The 14,758-nt window shown below is 38.7% G+C and overlaps 1 protein-coding gene across 9 annotated transcripts in view; it reads left to right on the forward strand.

The window, feature by feature from the left end:
* Window positions 1-642: 642 nt before the first annotated feature.
* Window positions 643-14,758, forward strand: part of MAP3K7CL (MAP3K7 C-terminal like) — a 30,744-nt gene continuing 16,628 nt past the window's right edge. Inside the window, exons 1-5 of one of the 9 annotated variants that reach the window (XM_080577687.1) lie at window positions 644-1,092; window positions 3,220-3,363; window positions 3,585-3,645; window positions 3,900-4,008; window positions 12,910-12,971. In XM_080577687.1, the coding sequence (XP_080433813.1) occupies window positions 3,628-3,645; window positions 3,900-4,008; window positions 12,910-12,971 (189 nt within the window). In that variant the 5' untranslated portion in view covers window positions 644-1,092; window positions 3,220-3,363; window positions 3,585-3,627. Of the gene's footprint in view, window positions 1,093-1,304; window positions 1,450-3,219; window positions 3,364-3,584; window positions 3,646-3,899; window positions 4,009-12,909; window positions 12,972-14,289; window positions 14,315-14,758 lie in introns of those variants that run through there. The other 8 variants (XM_080577688.1, XM_080577689.1, XM_080577690.1 and 5 more) reach the window with 8 other exon arrangements.

A 14,758-nucleotide genomic window follows, 5' to 3' on the forward strand; every position in this document is an offset into this window, starting at 1 on the left:
AAAAGAACCCCTTTTTCAGTCACATAACAATAAAGATACGGTGTCTAATCATTTTGTAATTGTTTTCCATTTTTCTCCATTTGTTTTAATGTCTGTGATAGCAGTCAATCAAAAAAAAAAAAAAGTCATGTATGCAGTACTTGTGCCGGATACAGCTACAGAAAATAAATGTTCAAGCTGAAGAAGTTCTCTTTTGTGTTAGTTCAAGATTTCTCTATTAATTACTTGCCTGTGGTTTCAAGGCTGAGAAATGCTGCCAGAAATCACACTAGGAAACCTAGTTAGTGTGGAAATCTCTGAGTTCAGTGAAGTCTCTGAATTAGTCAGCTTCAGTTATCACCATCCTCATCAGTTCATCTATAAATACATCTGCTTTCACAGCGCATACATTCTGAAATTCGCCCGTTGCCTCTCCAAAGCAGCCGCACTATCGCCTGTTACGAGCCGAGCCTTGCTTTACCAAAGCCAGCATGAACCGAGCCTAAAACACCAAGCCCATCCCTTGCTGTTCGCTCTGATAGTTGCTGCTATCATTTGATAGTTCGCTTGTAGCCGGTCCAAGTTGGCAATGTCACCCCAAGCTGATTGGAGCCACAGACATTTTTGCTGACTGGAGTCATGCTATCTTTGCCAGTTTGCTGGAATAGACACAGACACTGATTGGGTCATGCTGAAAACATTCCTGTCCTATGAAGCAAGTCTGTTTGTATTTTAGGTTTGCCAGGACTAATGAATTAAAAATCTTGGGCTCGCCACAGTTTGCTGCTTAATAATGCCTGTGACAGAAGGATTTTTTCCACCCTGAAGCATGACAGCATCATAATCCCTCGCCACTGGAAAGGAGAGGAAGGAAAACGGAATTGTGGAGAAAAGCGGAAAAGGGCGATCTTTTGGGACGGCAAAGCCTATGGGAAGTGCAGGTAGCAGCATGTTGCCCTGACAGCTGTCTCAGCTTCTCAGACCTTGTCAGTTTGTTGCTATGCAGCAGGTGCAGCCTTTTCTTTTATTGAAGCTTTACTCCATAAAGGCAACGACAAGCCAAGGCAGTGGCTGGCCCTGGATTATACAAGTGCAGACACTCCACTAAGTGAGGTAAGGCAACAGGTGTGAAAACTGAACTAAATTGATAGAGCTGTAACAACACTTAGATTATCTGAGTTCTGCTACAGGCTTTTTATGAAGCAGCAGCAGCCAGTGCTATAGGCAATTGCCACGATCAAGAGGGCTGCTCAATAAATCTCATTAAATTCCAGGTTGCCCACTCACACTCATCTCTGTCTGCAGAGATCCTGTTCATCATGTGCGGAGGAGGCAGGTGGGATGGGGGGCAGTCAGGCTGTGTTTCCTGCATCACCTTGTTTGCACACAGAATGCTTCCACCCCTCTCTTTTCTGTCTGATTGCTTTTTGTGATGAAGAGCTTGAGGATTCTGCACACAATTGAGTGAAGGTACAAATGTAATATAAGAAACCAGATAGCATGGTAATGGCTGTGGATAAAGATGAGACTATTATTATATATATATATGCTTTTTTGTGTGTGTGAATTAGAATAAAACACAAACACTCTTGTGTTATGATAGAATTCACCATTACTTACTGAAGAGGTATTGATTTTTGCCCTCACATAGCAGGTGGTTAAGAGAGGTAATTTAAAGATATTGAAGACCACAGAATATGTGGCTAGGATAGGACAACAGATTTATTCCTGCCAATGTGCTATGGCAAATTTAAATCCTCCAGCAGAATACTCTATTTTAATTTCTTAGGCTATGATATGAATTGTGAAGTATACTGTTATGTGGAAGACCACTTGTGATAGCAGGTGTCAGGAGAACTGATGCAGAATAGAGCAAATTTTAAATTTATCATTTAAAATCTCTTTTTTTTTTTTTTTCCCTTTACCTTGTATTGGGAGATATGGAACGGAAATATGAATTTTGGCTTAGTAGTTCTGTTAATTTTTAAAAATAGTGAGATGTCTCAGATATTTCTCATAAAGTGAATGTCTGGGGGAAAAATAGGAGATCACTAATGCCAAGAAGGTAAAAGTTATTTAGTCAGATATTTCGGTCGACTCCAGAGATCTTTTCCTGAGACCAAAAACATACACTGGGGCAGTTATTTGACCTTTATTTGTCTATGCCCAGAAGATATCAATTCAATTTTTTGTGTGTCTTGAAGATTAGTAATACAGAATAGGGAATAATTCCTGATATCTTTCATGTATCAGTAGAAAGAGAAATTCACAGCTCCAAATCAGATTTATTTAAAGCAATGATTTTAGAATATTTGTTACTTTTAGACAAGATTAAGAATTTTAAATAATAATTTATTTGATCAGAGTGAATGAATGATTGATAGCATTGCTACAGAGTAACTGTATCACTCTGTTAGCTAAATATTAAGGCAGACAAAGCAAATAAAAAGAAATGCTGAAATTAATGGGCCAAATGCAAATAGGATACTCTTACCCTGATTGCAAGGCAGTGATGCCAGGGAAGAATTTGATTCACTTGTGCATCACCAAGGAAGATTGTAATCCTGTAATATTGTTCTGTTCTATTGACTTCCTGAGACTGCCAAATAATTAAGTGTAAATTGGAATGGGTTGTTGGGATTTCAGTGCAATACAATCGCTACTTCACTGAAAAACTGCACAATTACTGGCTTAGGAAATTGGCTTGTGTTTTCACTTGCTAAACGCCATGTTATCTGGAGATATGTGGTACAACTTTTAGTAATTTGTTTGTATTTTTCTGAAGAATTTGGTTTCTAATTGACCGAGGAGTTTTTATGGTGATTTAAACGTTACTCTCATATTTGTCCACATAGTTGGTATGAGTACAATGCACTCTGGATAGCATAGTCTTCAGTCCTAAAATAATTTCTTTATGGGCAGATCTTTTGTGTGCATGAAGTCCCACTGACTTCATGTTCTCCCCACATGGAGCTAATCAGAAAATTAATATCTGTGAATTTTAGCAGCTTTGTGCTAGGTATACAAGGAGATTAAGTTTACATTCAGCTATTTGATAGAGTTCAACCAAAGCTATTCATTCAAAAGGTTAAACACTGTGAACTCTGCATACAACTTTTGAGTGGTCAGAGATGTCTTAATTGTAGCATTACAGATCAGTAGTAACTAAATTTTTTGTTGTTGCTCAACAACTCTTCGGTGCCCTGCTTGAAATGAATTAGCAGTTTTCTTAATGGGCAGGGTCTCATCTCCTTAAAACCACTTTTTGGAGTTGGTGGTCTCAGAAGAAATACCGAGGACTGACTAAGGTCCAGATCCGGGAGGCAACCCATGCAGAAAGACCCCTACACCTGCAGAGAGTTCCACTGAGGAATCACCACCAAGGTTTGGCGAGCCACTGACTTTCTGACCATTGAGTGTGCAACTACCAGGCACACTTTGACTGGGGGAGCATGGGTGGAAGGTAGGAGGATGGGTGGAAGGTAGGAGGATGGGTGCCTCCTCGTTGACACCATGTGGAGTGGTGTGCACGTTTCCAATCACATGGCAGGCTTGGGGTCGTGTTACTCTCATCTCCCCACCCCTTCTTCCTTCTTCACCTTCAGAACCAGGCAGCATTGCCACGAGTCAAGGCTTGCTGAAGGGGCAATGGCGGGGAGCAAGCAGGTGAGGAGAGGGGATGCTTCCTTTGCCATCGTTCTTTCTAACCTACAAGTAGCAAAAGAAAGGCAGGCTGTGCACTGAATTTCACTTAAATCTTTTTTAAATGGAAAAGTGAAATGGCGCTCCCTTGACTTTCATTCTAAACGTTGCTTAGCTAGAATGAGAAAGGCAGCTATGAATGCATGAAAAGCAGTAAAACTAATTTGTTGAATGGTGTTACATGCTCTGTAATAAATATATTGTTTATATTATTTCAGCTGGAACAAACAAGTAAAAGCATTGGCTCAAGTGCCCACATGATCACCACCGCCAGGGTACCTGCTGATAAGCCAGTACGAATTGCCTTCAGCCTGAATGAAACCGAAGGTACAGTTTAATTTACAGATCAAACCACAAGGAAATAACTGCTTTTAAATTTTACTTGTTTTTACCCGTGTTTACAATACCAAATGAAGTCCAGTGTAATGGGTGGATTTTTTTCCTGAGTAATAGCATATGATCAGTTTTTCTGTTTCCACTAACAATTTCGTTAGACTAAAGTGACTTGACTGACATTTTAGATCTTAACTATTTTCATGTGGTTTGTGGAATATACTAAAGATTTTAATTAACTATCAAAATTATTTGTATTTAAAGTATGCTTGATTTGGGGGGAATTTTGAAACAAGAAAAGAAAAAAGACATTTTGTACTGTAAATGAGGCTAGAACAGGAAGAGACTTTCCCTTCAGCAGGAAGGTTGGAAAGTGCCACATGTGCCCAGTTTGGTGAAAGGTTTCAGGAAACGGATGCCCCACATGTCATGCTTCATGAGAAAGTAGCAGAAATTTCATTGATGTTTATCCTGTCAGCAATTGCTGACTGAGCATTAATTTCCCCAAATGTGCCCTGTATGCACATGGCCCCTTTGGCCTTTGGAATAAATGAATATTATTACTTTGTACCTTAAATATTATTAAGATCTAGAGAGCTGTTGGCACACAGTAAAAATCAGAGTGTAATAAAGTAGATTGGAAGCTGTGAAGTACCTTTTTAAAAATTGGCTGAGCTGTTGATAGAGGTGTGTGCCTGCAGTAAGGATTGAGATGTGTCGATGGTGTGAAATATAAGGATCTCTGATAACGATAACTGAAACCCAGTGCTGATGGTTGCTTTATTGGACGACATGTGCTGTAGGATAATGCGTGAGGTCTCTTCCTGAGCTTTGTGTGAATAGAGTCTAAGTCTGGATATCATTTTCTCATTTAAAAATATTTTAGAATATACATAGCTAATAATAATAATAGCTTCTTATTGCGTAATATTAATTTACAGCTACAATCCTGAAATAGAATCTCATCCATTATGCAAGGAGATTTAAAAACAAACATTTAAGTATATTATTGCACGTAACTTGCAGGTCATAAAGATGAGTGATCCTGAAAGACTGGGAGAAGGAATATAAAGAAATATATGTGGCTGTCTTTGTGCCCTTTTTACATAAACTATAATAATCTGGTAATTGCATTTTTATTATAGAAAGTAATAATGAATCATTCTCACCTCTGGAAATACAATAGCGTGGTACATTTCTTACAGGAATTATGGCAAAGCTAGGTCTTAAAGGGAGATGTAAAAGAAAGGAGTGCTCTTATGAGTTGTGGAAGAAGAATGTTTATGTGAGACAGTGAATACAAGTCAGGGAAAGCTGAGACCATGGGAAAATCAAAGAGGGTAGAGTGGTTTGTGACAAGAGACGGCAGTAGGAAATAACAAGGTTGTGAATAGCTTGGAAGAAGAAGGACGTGAAAGGCAGGAAGCCTAGCTTCCTTAACATTGCATCATATTTTATTTTTTACTTTTCTATCCTGCTAATAATTTCAGCTTCTCTTAACATTTATAAAAAGAATCTTAGTTGGAGAAAGGTAATCTTTTTCTGTTACATTTTGTTAAACTTTTCCATAGTTCCAGAATTTCCGTGAATACTGGTAAAACTAAAATGAAACCGGTAAAGTGAGTGCCATATTTACTTCTGCACTAGTAAGAGGTCTAAATTGGCATCCTGTTTTACCACATAACATGAATTCCACTTTTGCTCTCAGTGGTAAGCCTGAACATATAAATGTTATTATATTTACTATATTTTAAAAGAAGGCAAAGTAAATAAACTTTTATCAGGTTTGCAGATTTCCACCAAACCGTAGTTGAATCAAGATAGTATAAATAAGTATATAACATATGCTTTTTTTGCAACTCGTCTTAAAAAATAAATAACAGAAACCTCTTTTCACTCCTTGCCAATCATATTTGCTTTTAATTCAAACAGGGGTTACTTGCTTTATATGTGACAGTAAAGCATCAAGTGAGGTTTTTGTACTGCTAGGGTATATCCGAGAAGTCCTTCACTAGGGCTAAGTGGTGAGGGAATCTGCATGACTTAAACTTTTCCTTGAATTTTATCTCATTTGAAAGGCACAGTGATAGGTTTCACTAAGTAATGCTTCATTATCCTTCCGGGGGCTGTACAACTGCTTACTCGGAGGAACTTGCAGCATAACTAGATATAAAAAGGGGAAATGGAATGTTTCTTCTGGGTGGTGATTATCTCACTGGCTAGGATTGTAACCAAGTGCTGGGTGTGAGAAGCAGTGAAAGGAGAAACTGCTCTTAACTCCTGAGAAGAGATTACTTTGTGTTAACTGACCTACAAGAGGGGAGCTGGCTTATCCTGAGTATACAAGAAATAACTTAATTGTGTTATATTATTTGTCAGTCAACACATGATGACTGAAATCCCGGCCAGCTTTGTGTAGTATGTTTAATGTGAAAGTAGGCTAACCAGTTCCTTAAAAGTCTCAAGAATAGTGGCTGGCAGGGGTGCTATATAAGATGACAGTTTTATTGTGTATCTCTGATTCCTGTATATATAGATGTCTATTTTGGCTCTTTTACTCAAGTTCACTAAGCTGGCATCAAACATAGGTTTCCTGGGGTGTGTCTGCACACCATATTGCACCAGTTTGACTTAAGGTACTGTTTTAAATTTATGAATCTGAGACATACTATATCAGCCTATCTTATATCACTTGGAAACTAAAGTGAATATGGTGTTCCAAAATTTTTAAAAAGTGTTCCCAAATAGAAAGTTCATTGTAGTTTGTCAATATCAATTTATTTAAGCTAGTGAAATTAAGTATGTCCTAACTTATATATTTAAATCTTATTTACTGAACATATTAAGATAGAATAATTATAACAGGAACTTTATTAAATTTAGAGTACTGGATTTATTTTGTGTAATAGATCTAAGTTTTACAGGTAAACATCTCTTCACTTTCTCTCCTAGAAAAAAAAAAAGCTTGAATCTGGCTGAAAAGTTCTGCTTGTAATAAGTGGTGATCAATGACTTGTTTTGAAATTGTTAGTAACTTTTTTCCTTTGAAATTATTCTACCTCTGATAGCACCCTCAGGAAAAATCACTGATAACAAAGGCAAAACATACATCTTTTAATGAAACGAACAGACAGTGGAACAATGTAGTATTTCTGCAAGCATAGTAAATGACTTATTTTACTTTTCTTTATGCCTTTGTTCTCCTAGTGTCCATAAAGAATTTTTGCTTTATATAGTTGATCATGCAGGACTGTTTTGCCATGGTTGTTTTTCAATAGCAAGCTTCAGATCTCTACTCCATACTCACTGTAATGGCAACAGAGGCTTTCCAGCTGATAAAGTATTGATTGAAAACTAATGGAGTTTTCTAAAATATTATTCAAAAAATTATAAGACTAGTTTCCTAAATCTGCACCCAACGTTCAGATAAGTGGCTTGGTCTTTGGAAATGACAAGAATCATCACTCACTTACCTCACCCCACTTGCTGCCTCTTATCTAAAGACATGCTGTTAGTTCCTGAAGGGGAAACATGCTGCCACTTTGCCTGTCTGTCCAGAGACTGGCATAATGGACCCATCTTTGAGGACTTTTGGGCATTTCTGTGTTATAAATAAGATATTTTTACAGTGGGAACATCACAGTGCATTCACTTTTTGGTTAGGGCTCATGCATGTCTTTGCAGCCCCACATGTTTAATAAATTCTGAGTGCCAGACCTTATTAGGATAGGAAGTACCTACTGTTGTATTTTGGGGAAGTTAGACAGGAACTTAAGTGAGATACCCTAAAAAGGGATAACGGCTGTACATTCCTCATAGGACACTTTAGGCTTAGGTGAAGGTATACTGAGTAGGAGGGTTTTGCTCTTACCTCCTGTGTTACGGGCTGCTTCTATTTTGGGAAGGTCTACAACTCTTATTATTGAGCAAGCCTTCATAGCCTATTCCTGGGTCAGGCAGTGACCATTCCCCACTATTTTATGAGTGAGGTAACCGAGGGGTTGCGTAAGGTCGTTTCAGGCAGGGCTGTGAATAGAACCCAGGGAGTTTCATGCAGCAGTGCCAAGTCCCAGTCACTTAGCCACACAGCCTTCCAGGATCAACTCGATCGGTCCACGCTTGTCTGTCAGTAACCAGCGCTGTAGCTTCTGGACCTCGCTGCCCTCCGAGGGCCAAGGCTGGGCCCCCATACACAGCTTCCCACTGGAGTCCTGTGGTTGCCTGCAGTGCTTGCAGTCGAGTTCGAGCAGCTTTCCTGTGCGAGGGCTGATCCACTTACAGGATAACAGCCTACTTACGTTACCAATTTAATTTTTTAATTTAGGAGGAAGAGATCTGAATACACTTGCCCACGCATGTAGAAGAGAAAAATAGTATCTGATTGTATAATTAAAGACTGGATCATAACTCAGTTACTCAAGGAAGCAGAGTTGTGATTGGCATTTCCTAAATTTTGAGTGCTTGATTTAGCAACCTTAATGTGCTTTTAACACATTTAAATTTTTATGTTCTATTTCTATCTTTGCAAAGACTCTAGAGAAACTGTAATTTGTGAGTTTATATTGCAAATAAATCAGACGTTGTTCTTAAAGTATTTATTCATCAACTCTTGCCTGTAGCCCGCAGTTCAGCTAAATGGAGTAGACATGTAGGGAAAGACTGGAATGTTACTCTTCACTGTACCAGACATTTTGCCAGTCAGACAGCAAAGTGTGAGGGATTTTGTTTGTTTGTCTGCATCATGGAGGCCTGTGCTATTGGAATCTCTTGTCAGTCCCGAATATGATTAGGTGAAGATTTCCAGAAAGCGTGATACATCCTTAAATGTGCAATATTAGCATGTATCAGCGGAGAGAATGCATCTGGAGATCACTGATAAATAATAAGTCTTTTTTGTGAAGACAGTGCATCTCAGTATAGGTCAGCTTTCTAAATCAGATTGCCTGAGTGAACCTCTGTATCACACGTTATAAGCCCATCATCACATTTGTATTAATAGGTGCTATCAGCAGAGAGACAAGAGCTCAGCTGGACAACAAAGGTTGGGTGGCTTAGCCTTGCTGTGCCTACACACTGAGGCACCACCACACCATTTCAGCATGAAGGTGTGTTGGCTGGGCAGCACAGGGACCTTGTTCCTTTGTTATGTTAGCTTTCTTATAAAAATGGTCAGAGAGCTGGCTTTGAAACAGAAGGATTCTTTGTCTCAGCCCAACGGAATGGAAAGCAAAAGGAAGAAGTAAATTCCATGGAGATTTTGTCTCATGCTCTGCATTATAATGAGAGTTTTTAGCAACAAGCACAGAATGTATGAACCTGATGAACCAAACACAAAAGTCAAACTATTCCATATATATGAACAGAGTATTTAGTTAAAAAAAAAAAACCATCCACTGTGTGTGCAGAGAGTTCATCTTGTAATTGGAGTACAGGTCTTTACCTTTAGTACACTTTTAAATATAGACCTTCAAAATTAGTTTCAGGATCCATGGGCAATCAGGAAGTGCTACTCATTTAGAAATCACGCATCATGTATTTTCACTTAGACTGTGATGAAGTGTCTCATCTGACTCCTTCACATCACAGGTTAGTGCTGTTGAGTTTACTGGGATGGCTGTAAAATTCACATGCACATTTTTCATTCTTTCTTGGATTCTTTTGACCAGAATCTTGACTCATTTTCAGATACAGCAAATTGCTGTCCATCTTTTTTTTTACAAAATATATTCTCAACAAGCGGCTTTCATTATAAATCCATTTTCTTTATGAGCAACCAGGAAGGGAGGAGTGAAATAATGACTGCAGGGGCGAGATGCTGTTTGTGTCTGGTGAAGAATCAGCCTAATTATTTTCAGGCTTTTGTGGCACAAAAAAGCCACTAACTTTATTAGAAAGAGTATCCTTGATCATATCAATGGTTCCTTATAACTAGGCATTCATTAAATACTGATAATAAACTAAGGAAAGGAGTAATAGATGTTTCGGGATTGTCTAGTAAAGAAGATACGGAATAGAAAAGAACAAATATGTGTAGAAAAGGAGGTAGTTATGAATGTGTTTTGATCTTCAGAATATTTTGACACTTGGGACATTTTCACTGTTTCTGATTTTCAGAGTCATAGATTTTTAAGGCTAGAAGCCAATGTGATTTAGCCTGATCCCCTGTGTAACATTAAGGGCACTAGTAATTCTTTTGCAATAAAATGCAAGAGTTTCTTTCCTCTTGATTTTCTGCAAACATCCTCATAAGAGTCTTTGGAGGTGAATAATTGCTGTCATTTGCTTTTCCCTTTTGTGAAATCTAAATGTGTTTAATTTTTACCAAGTGCTTTTTGTTGTTATTTTTGTGGTTGTTACTTTGACAACGGTGCAATATAGACCATCCTGAAGAAGTAATTTATTTCACTGAAAGCTTTGGGGAAGGTTTTTTGTTGTTTTTGTGGAAAACAAACTTGCAGTTAGTTAGCTGTGGAGGTTTCCATTAGTTCTTTGTGGGGGTGAATGCTTAAGTTGAAAATTTCAGAGGAGCCCAAGAGAATTAGGAACTCAGAAAAATTTCAAGCTACTGAAGACCCCAGCTTATCTGATGTGCTGAACATCATCGAGAGGATGATTTAAACAAGTCTTAAACTACCATAACTAAAAAAAAACCTAGCAGCTGTTCAATAGATGCTAGGGCAGGCCCATTATAAAATGTACTATGGTATGCCATAATGGTTAGGATACCAATATGTTCTATTTTTAGTACCATTGACTCAGTCACTTGAGTTCAGAAAATAAGCAGGGAACATCTGCTTATTGAAAGGATTTCCTCTGTAGTAATTTCTCTCTGTATTCCATCCTTTTAAAGGTATTTCCAACTTTTTTTTTTTTTCTGGTTCTTTTCTGAGGATAATCCATTTTTTCTCTAATATTCTGAAACTATTTTTTTCTTATTAATATCTGATTCGTTGAAAAAAGTGGTTATTGGCTGTTGTTTCTTTAAAAGCTTCTGGGGTTGCTTTTGCTTCGATTTTCCTTAAGTTAAAATTTTGTCTGAGTTCCCTCTTTACTGCTACTGTACCAACAGTTGTAGTGCTGGAATTGTCAAAACAAATAGCAGCTTAACTGCTGTCCACTACTCTGGTCCAATATCTCTGTCAGAATATTTAACAGCTATTCAGCCAAATATCTGCACAGCAGCTGTACCCCTAGTCTGAGTCCTATTTCGTCCTTCCTTTTAGCCCTGCTCTATGATTCATCTTTCTTCTTTTAGAATATTAGTCTATTTTTAAATATTGTACAAGAAAGCAACTGCAAATTAAAGGTAAACACTTGCATGTCAATGAGATAGCGCTCTACAATTAAAGCATTTAAATATTCTCCAGAATAGGCATGTATGGGACATAGTATACAAAATGAATTTGTGTGGTGGGGTATGATGTCATGTGCAACACCCCTACCCCATAAAAATATACCCGTTCACTTTGTTTTCTGCAGAAGTTCAACAACTTTTGCTTTTGCCTTCTGTATCATTGTATTTCCCCCCCCCCCCCCCCCCCCCCCCCCCCCCCCCCCCCCACCGGGCATCCCTTCCTAGCGGTGTCCAGCTCTGGCTGTGCTAGTTAAAGTAAAGTTCAGACTGTCTGTTAACCAGTATGTTTGTTCTTCGTAGGATAAAGTGGGTTAGTTTACTTGTTTGCCCTAACCTACTTTGCTGTATGGCAGGATAAAGAGAAAACAAATGCTTGTCAAATAATTGAAATCCAAGCCTGCACTCTTTAAGAATGTACAGAATCCTGCTTTGACACGTGGTTCTTTTAATCCTGTTTGGGTTTTGTTGTAGCATACAGGTCAGCCGGCATAGAGCAGTTTGTGAGATCTGACCTATGGTAGCAATTTTCTCCTGTGGGATCCATCCTTGTTTAATTTTGACACATTACAAATAACTCTGTAAGCTAGCTAATAGTAACCTTCTCTTCACCTCCCGTAACCTGTAGTAAGATACATAAACAGTCATCACAATCCAATGCAAAACTGATAGTGTGAAAGTCACTGAGAAAGAAATATTGCAGTGGCTAGCTATGATGCTACTGAGTATGATTCATATTTCTGATCTCAGTCCAGCTACTAGTGGGCAGGTGTCCACACCACAACACTGACGCAACTGGCACACTCTGTCCCACCTTTGCTGGAAGCCTGTACTAAAAATAAAGAAATAAATGAAAACACAGTTTGGCTCGTTGTCGTGAATGAACTAACTCTAGTACAGGAGGAGCGTTATCTACAGGTTAGAGTAAAGGCATTCCCTTGCAGTATGGAGAAGTTTGTGGTGCTTCGGCGCTCTAATCATGTCAATGTAGGTAATGGTCTTCCAATTACAGGGTTGCCAGTCTGGTTTGCATGTTCTTGTGGTTGCCTTTGGATAGTGGGAGGAAAGGTTTCTATTATTGTTGGTTTAGCCCTGGTAAGTCATTGTACTGTGATACGTAAGATATCTTTCCCTTTCATTCCAGTCATGAACTCTTTTATAGTAAGGATGCTGTCTGTGGAGGGTTCTTTATTTTGCACTGTAATGGATATCTCAGGGAGAAAGATCACTTGAATTTATTGTTTTTTATTAAGTCACCACATGTATTACTTCTGTAACTGCTTTAACTGCAATAATAATAATAATAAAAAAAAGGATTTCTGCTTTGCGCTTTCCCAGCACGTAAACATTTTATTTCCCACCCATTTTTATTTACAATGAGTCTGTTAAGATATCTCAAGTGTAGAAAAATAAGCCTATATGGAAGTGTTTTCCTAATCCTGATATTATTGTGAGTATATGCAATTTAGAGCTACATTGAACAGATCATATGAAATGCCCTTTTTGGGTAGATACTGGCTTTTAATGTAATGTGTACCTTTTAGATGATGATGCACCTGAAAACTCCTTCGCTTTGGCATTTCCAGAACTAGATCAGCAGCTGCAGGTAATTTTTTTTTTTTTGGACTGCAGTTCTACTTCATGTTGACTAGATTTGTTTTGTTAAAAGGCTTTGGATGTTACACTAAGATGAAAGTTTTCAGTGGTGCTTCTCTAACCTATTAACATTTAATAAGGCTGTGTGTATTTCTGTAGCGGAAAACATTGTCTTTTTAAGATCTGCAGAAAAAGTGATTTGATGTTTTTAATCCAATTGCAGGGAAATTACTATTTGAATAATCTCATGTACTCTTTTATTTTTTTACAATCCCTGTGCAAAACACAGCATGTACTACTGCACTGCAGTGAAGGGAGTTTTTGTGGTTTTGGTGGGAGCAGGAATGAGCCAGGTATTACACTCTTATGACTACAGACTGTGCTAAGGTTGGTATGATCAGCTCTCTCTGAAGCATCCCAAGAGAATGCAAAGGTATGCAGTGCCATCCTATCTCTAATCTTGGGTAACAAAGGCCAGTCATCAAGACTGACTTCTCAGAATTACTCTAGTTCATGCTGTGCAGCCAGCAACCCTAGCGTGCTGCCCTAGCAGATGCCTGCAGACAGTACCCGAGAACGGAGGTGAACCCTTTTGTGACCACTCTGACTTGTGATGGCAGCATAGCACAGCAGAGCCCTGATACGCTGGGCGATCCGGCAGCAAGTTGATGGCAAGTCCATGGTTGTCCAGGCACAGAGCCAGTTCTGTAACCAGGGATTATTTCCCTTTCCTCTGTGGCAGTTCTGGAGTGTTTGTTGGCCTTTGTAAGCTACTTCAGATCATCTGTTTCCCAGGAGCATTTAGACTTCCTCTGATATTTCAATATGAAGGCAGTTGTTTCCTGAGTGTAAACTGAGAAAGGCATTAGCGGGCCGTGGTGTCCAATGATGTCATCCTTCCTGTCCCCATCAGCGAGTGAGACAGCTCTGGAGGGCTGCTGACTTAATGAACTTCACTTTCTCTCCTGCTGTTCTCATCAAAAGGATGGCTGAGGAAGGAATGGAGGATGGCAGAGACTCCTCTTGCTCTGTCCCTCTAATCCTGAGAACAGAGGCAGGATCCGTAGACATAGCTAGGAAGGATTAAAGGAGTGAATAGCAACTTAAGATCAGGGCTGAAAAGAGCAGGGTAATATGATGGCCTCTTTATTCCACTGCTCTTCCAGCGCAGCAGAGGGGACTGATATTTTCTTCCCTCAGAAGGATCCATTTGAGAAAAGCAGTATTGTTTTGTGGCCGGAGCACTGAAGTGAATGAACATCAGTAACCTACGTTCTTTTACCAACTCTGTCAGTGACACACTGTGCAATCTGGGAGAAGTTGCCTCATCCCTCAGATGATCTGTGAAATGAGGTTAATAATTTTTACCTTCCTTTTTAAAGAGCATTGAGATCAGTGAGTAAAGACTGCTCTAAAAGAGCAAAGTATGATTATCATTCCTGTTGGTGCATAAAAACAAGATTGCTAGTGTTAGATGTAGGTACTTCACAGGCTGAGTGATGATTTTTTGTTAAGACTTATGACCCATTTCTGGAACGTATAATGTGCTCTAAGCTTGTAATTTTGTGATAGATTGAAATTGCTCCTCTGGAAGCATTCAAATCTGTTGGATAAATAATAGCCCTTCAGTAAAAGTTTTCTAAGTAAGCACTAGAGCAGTTCCACAAAGTACACCCTTTTGGCCTGTTAAGTACCTAACATTTATTTTTTTTTCAAGAGAACCTTCCTTTACTCTCATCATCTCAGGATGACAACAAATTCAAAGAAACAATCAAAGGCTTTGATTCAGATAATGCT

Source organism: Anser brachyrhynchus (genome assembly GCF_964034855.1).
Source record: "Anser brachyrhynchus genome assembly, chromosome: 1".
Lineage (NCBI taxonomy): Eukaryota > Metazoa > Chordata > Aves > Anseriformes > Anatidae > Anser > Anser brachyrhynchus.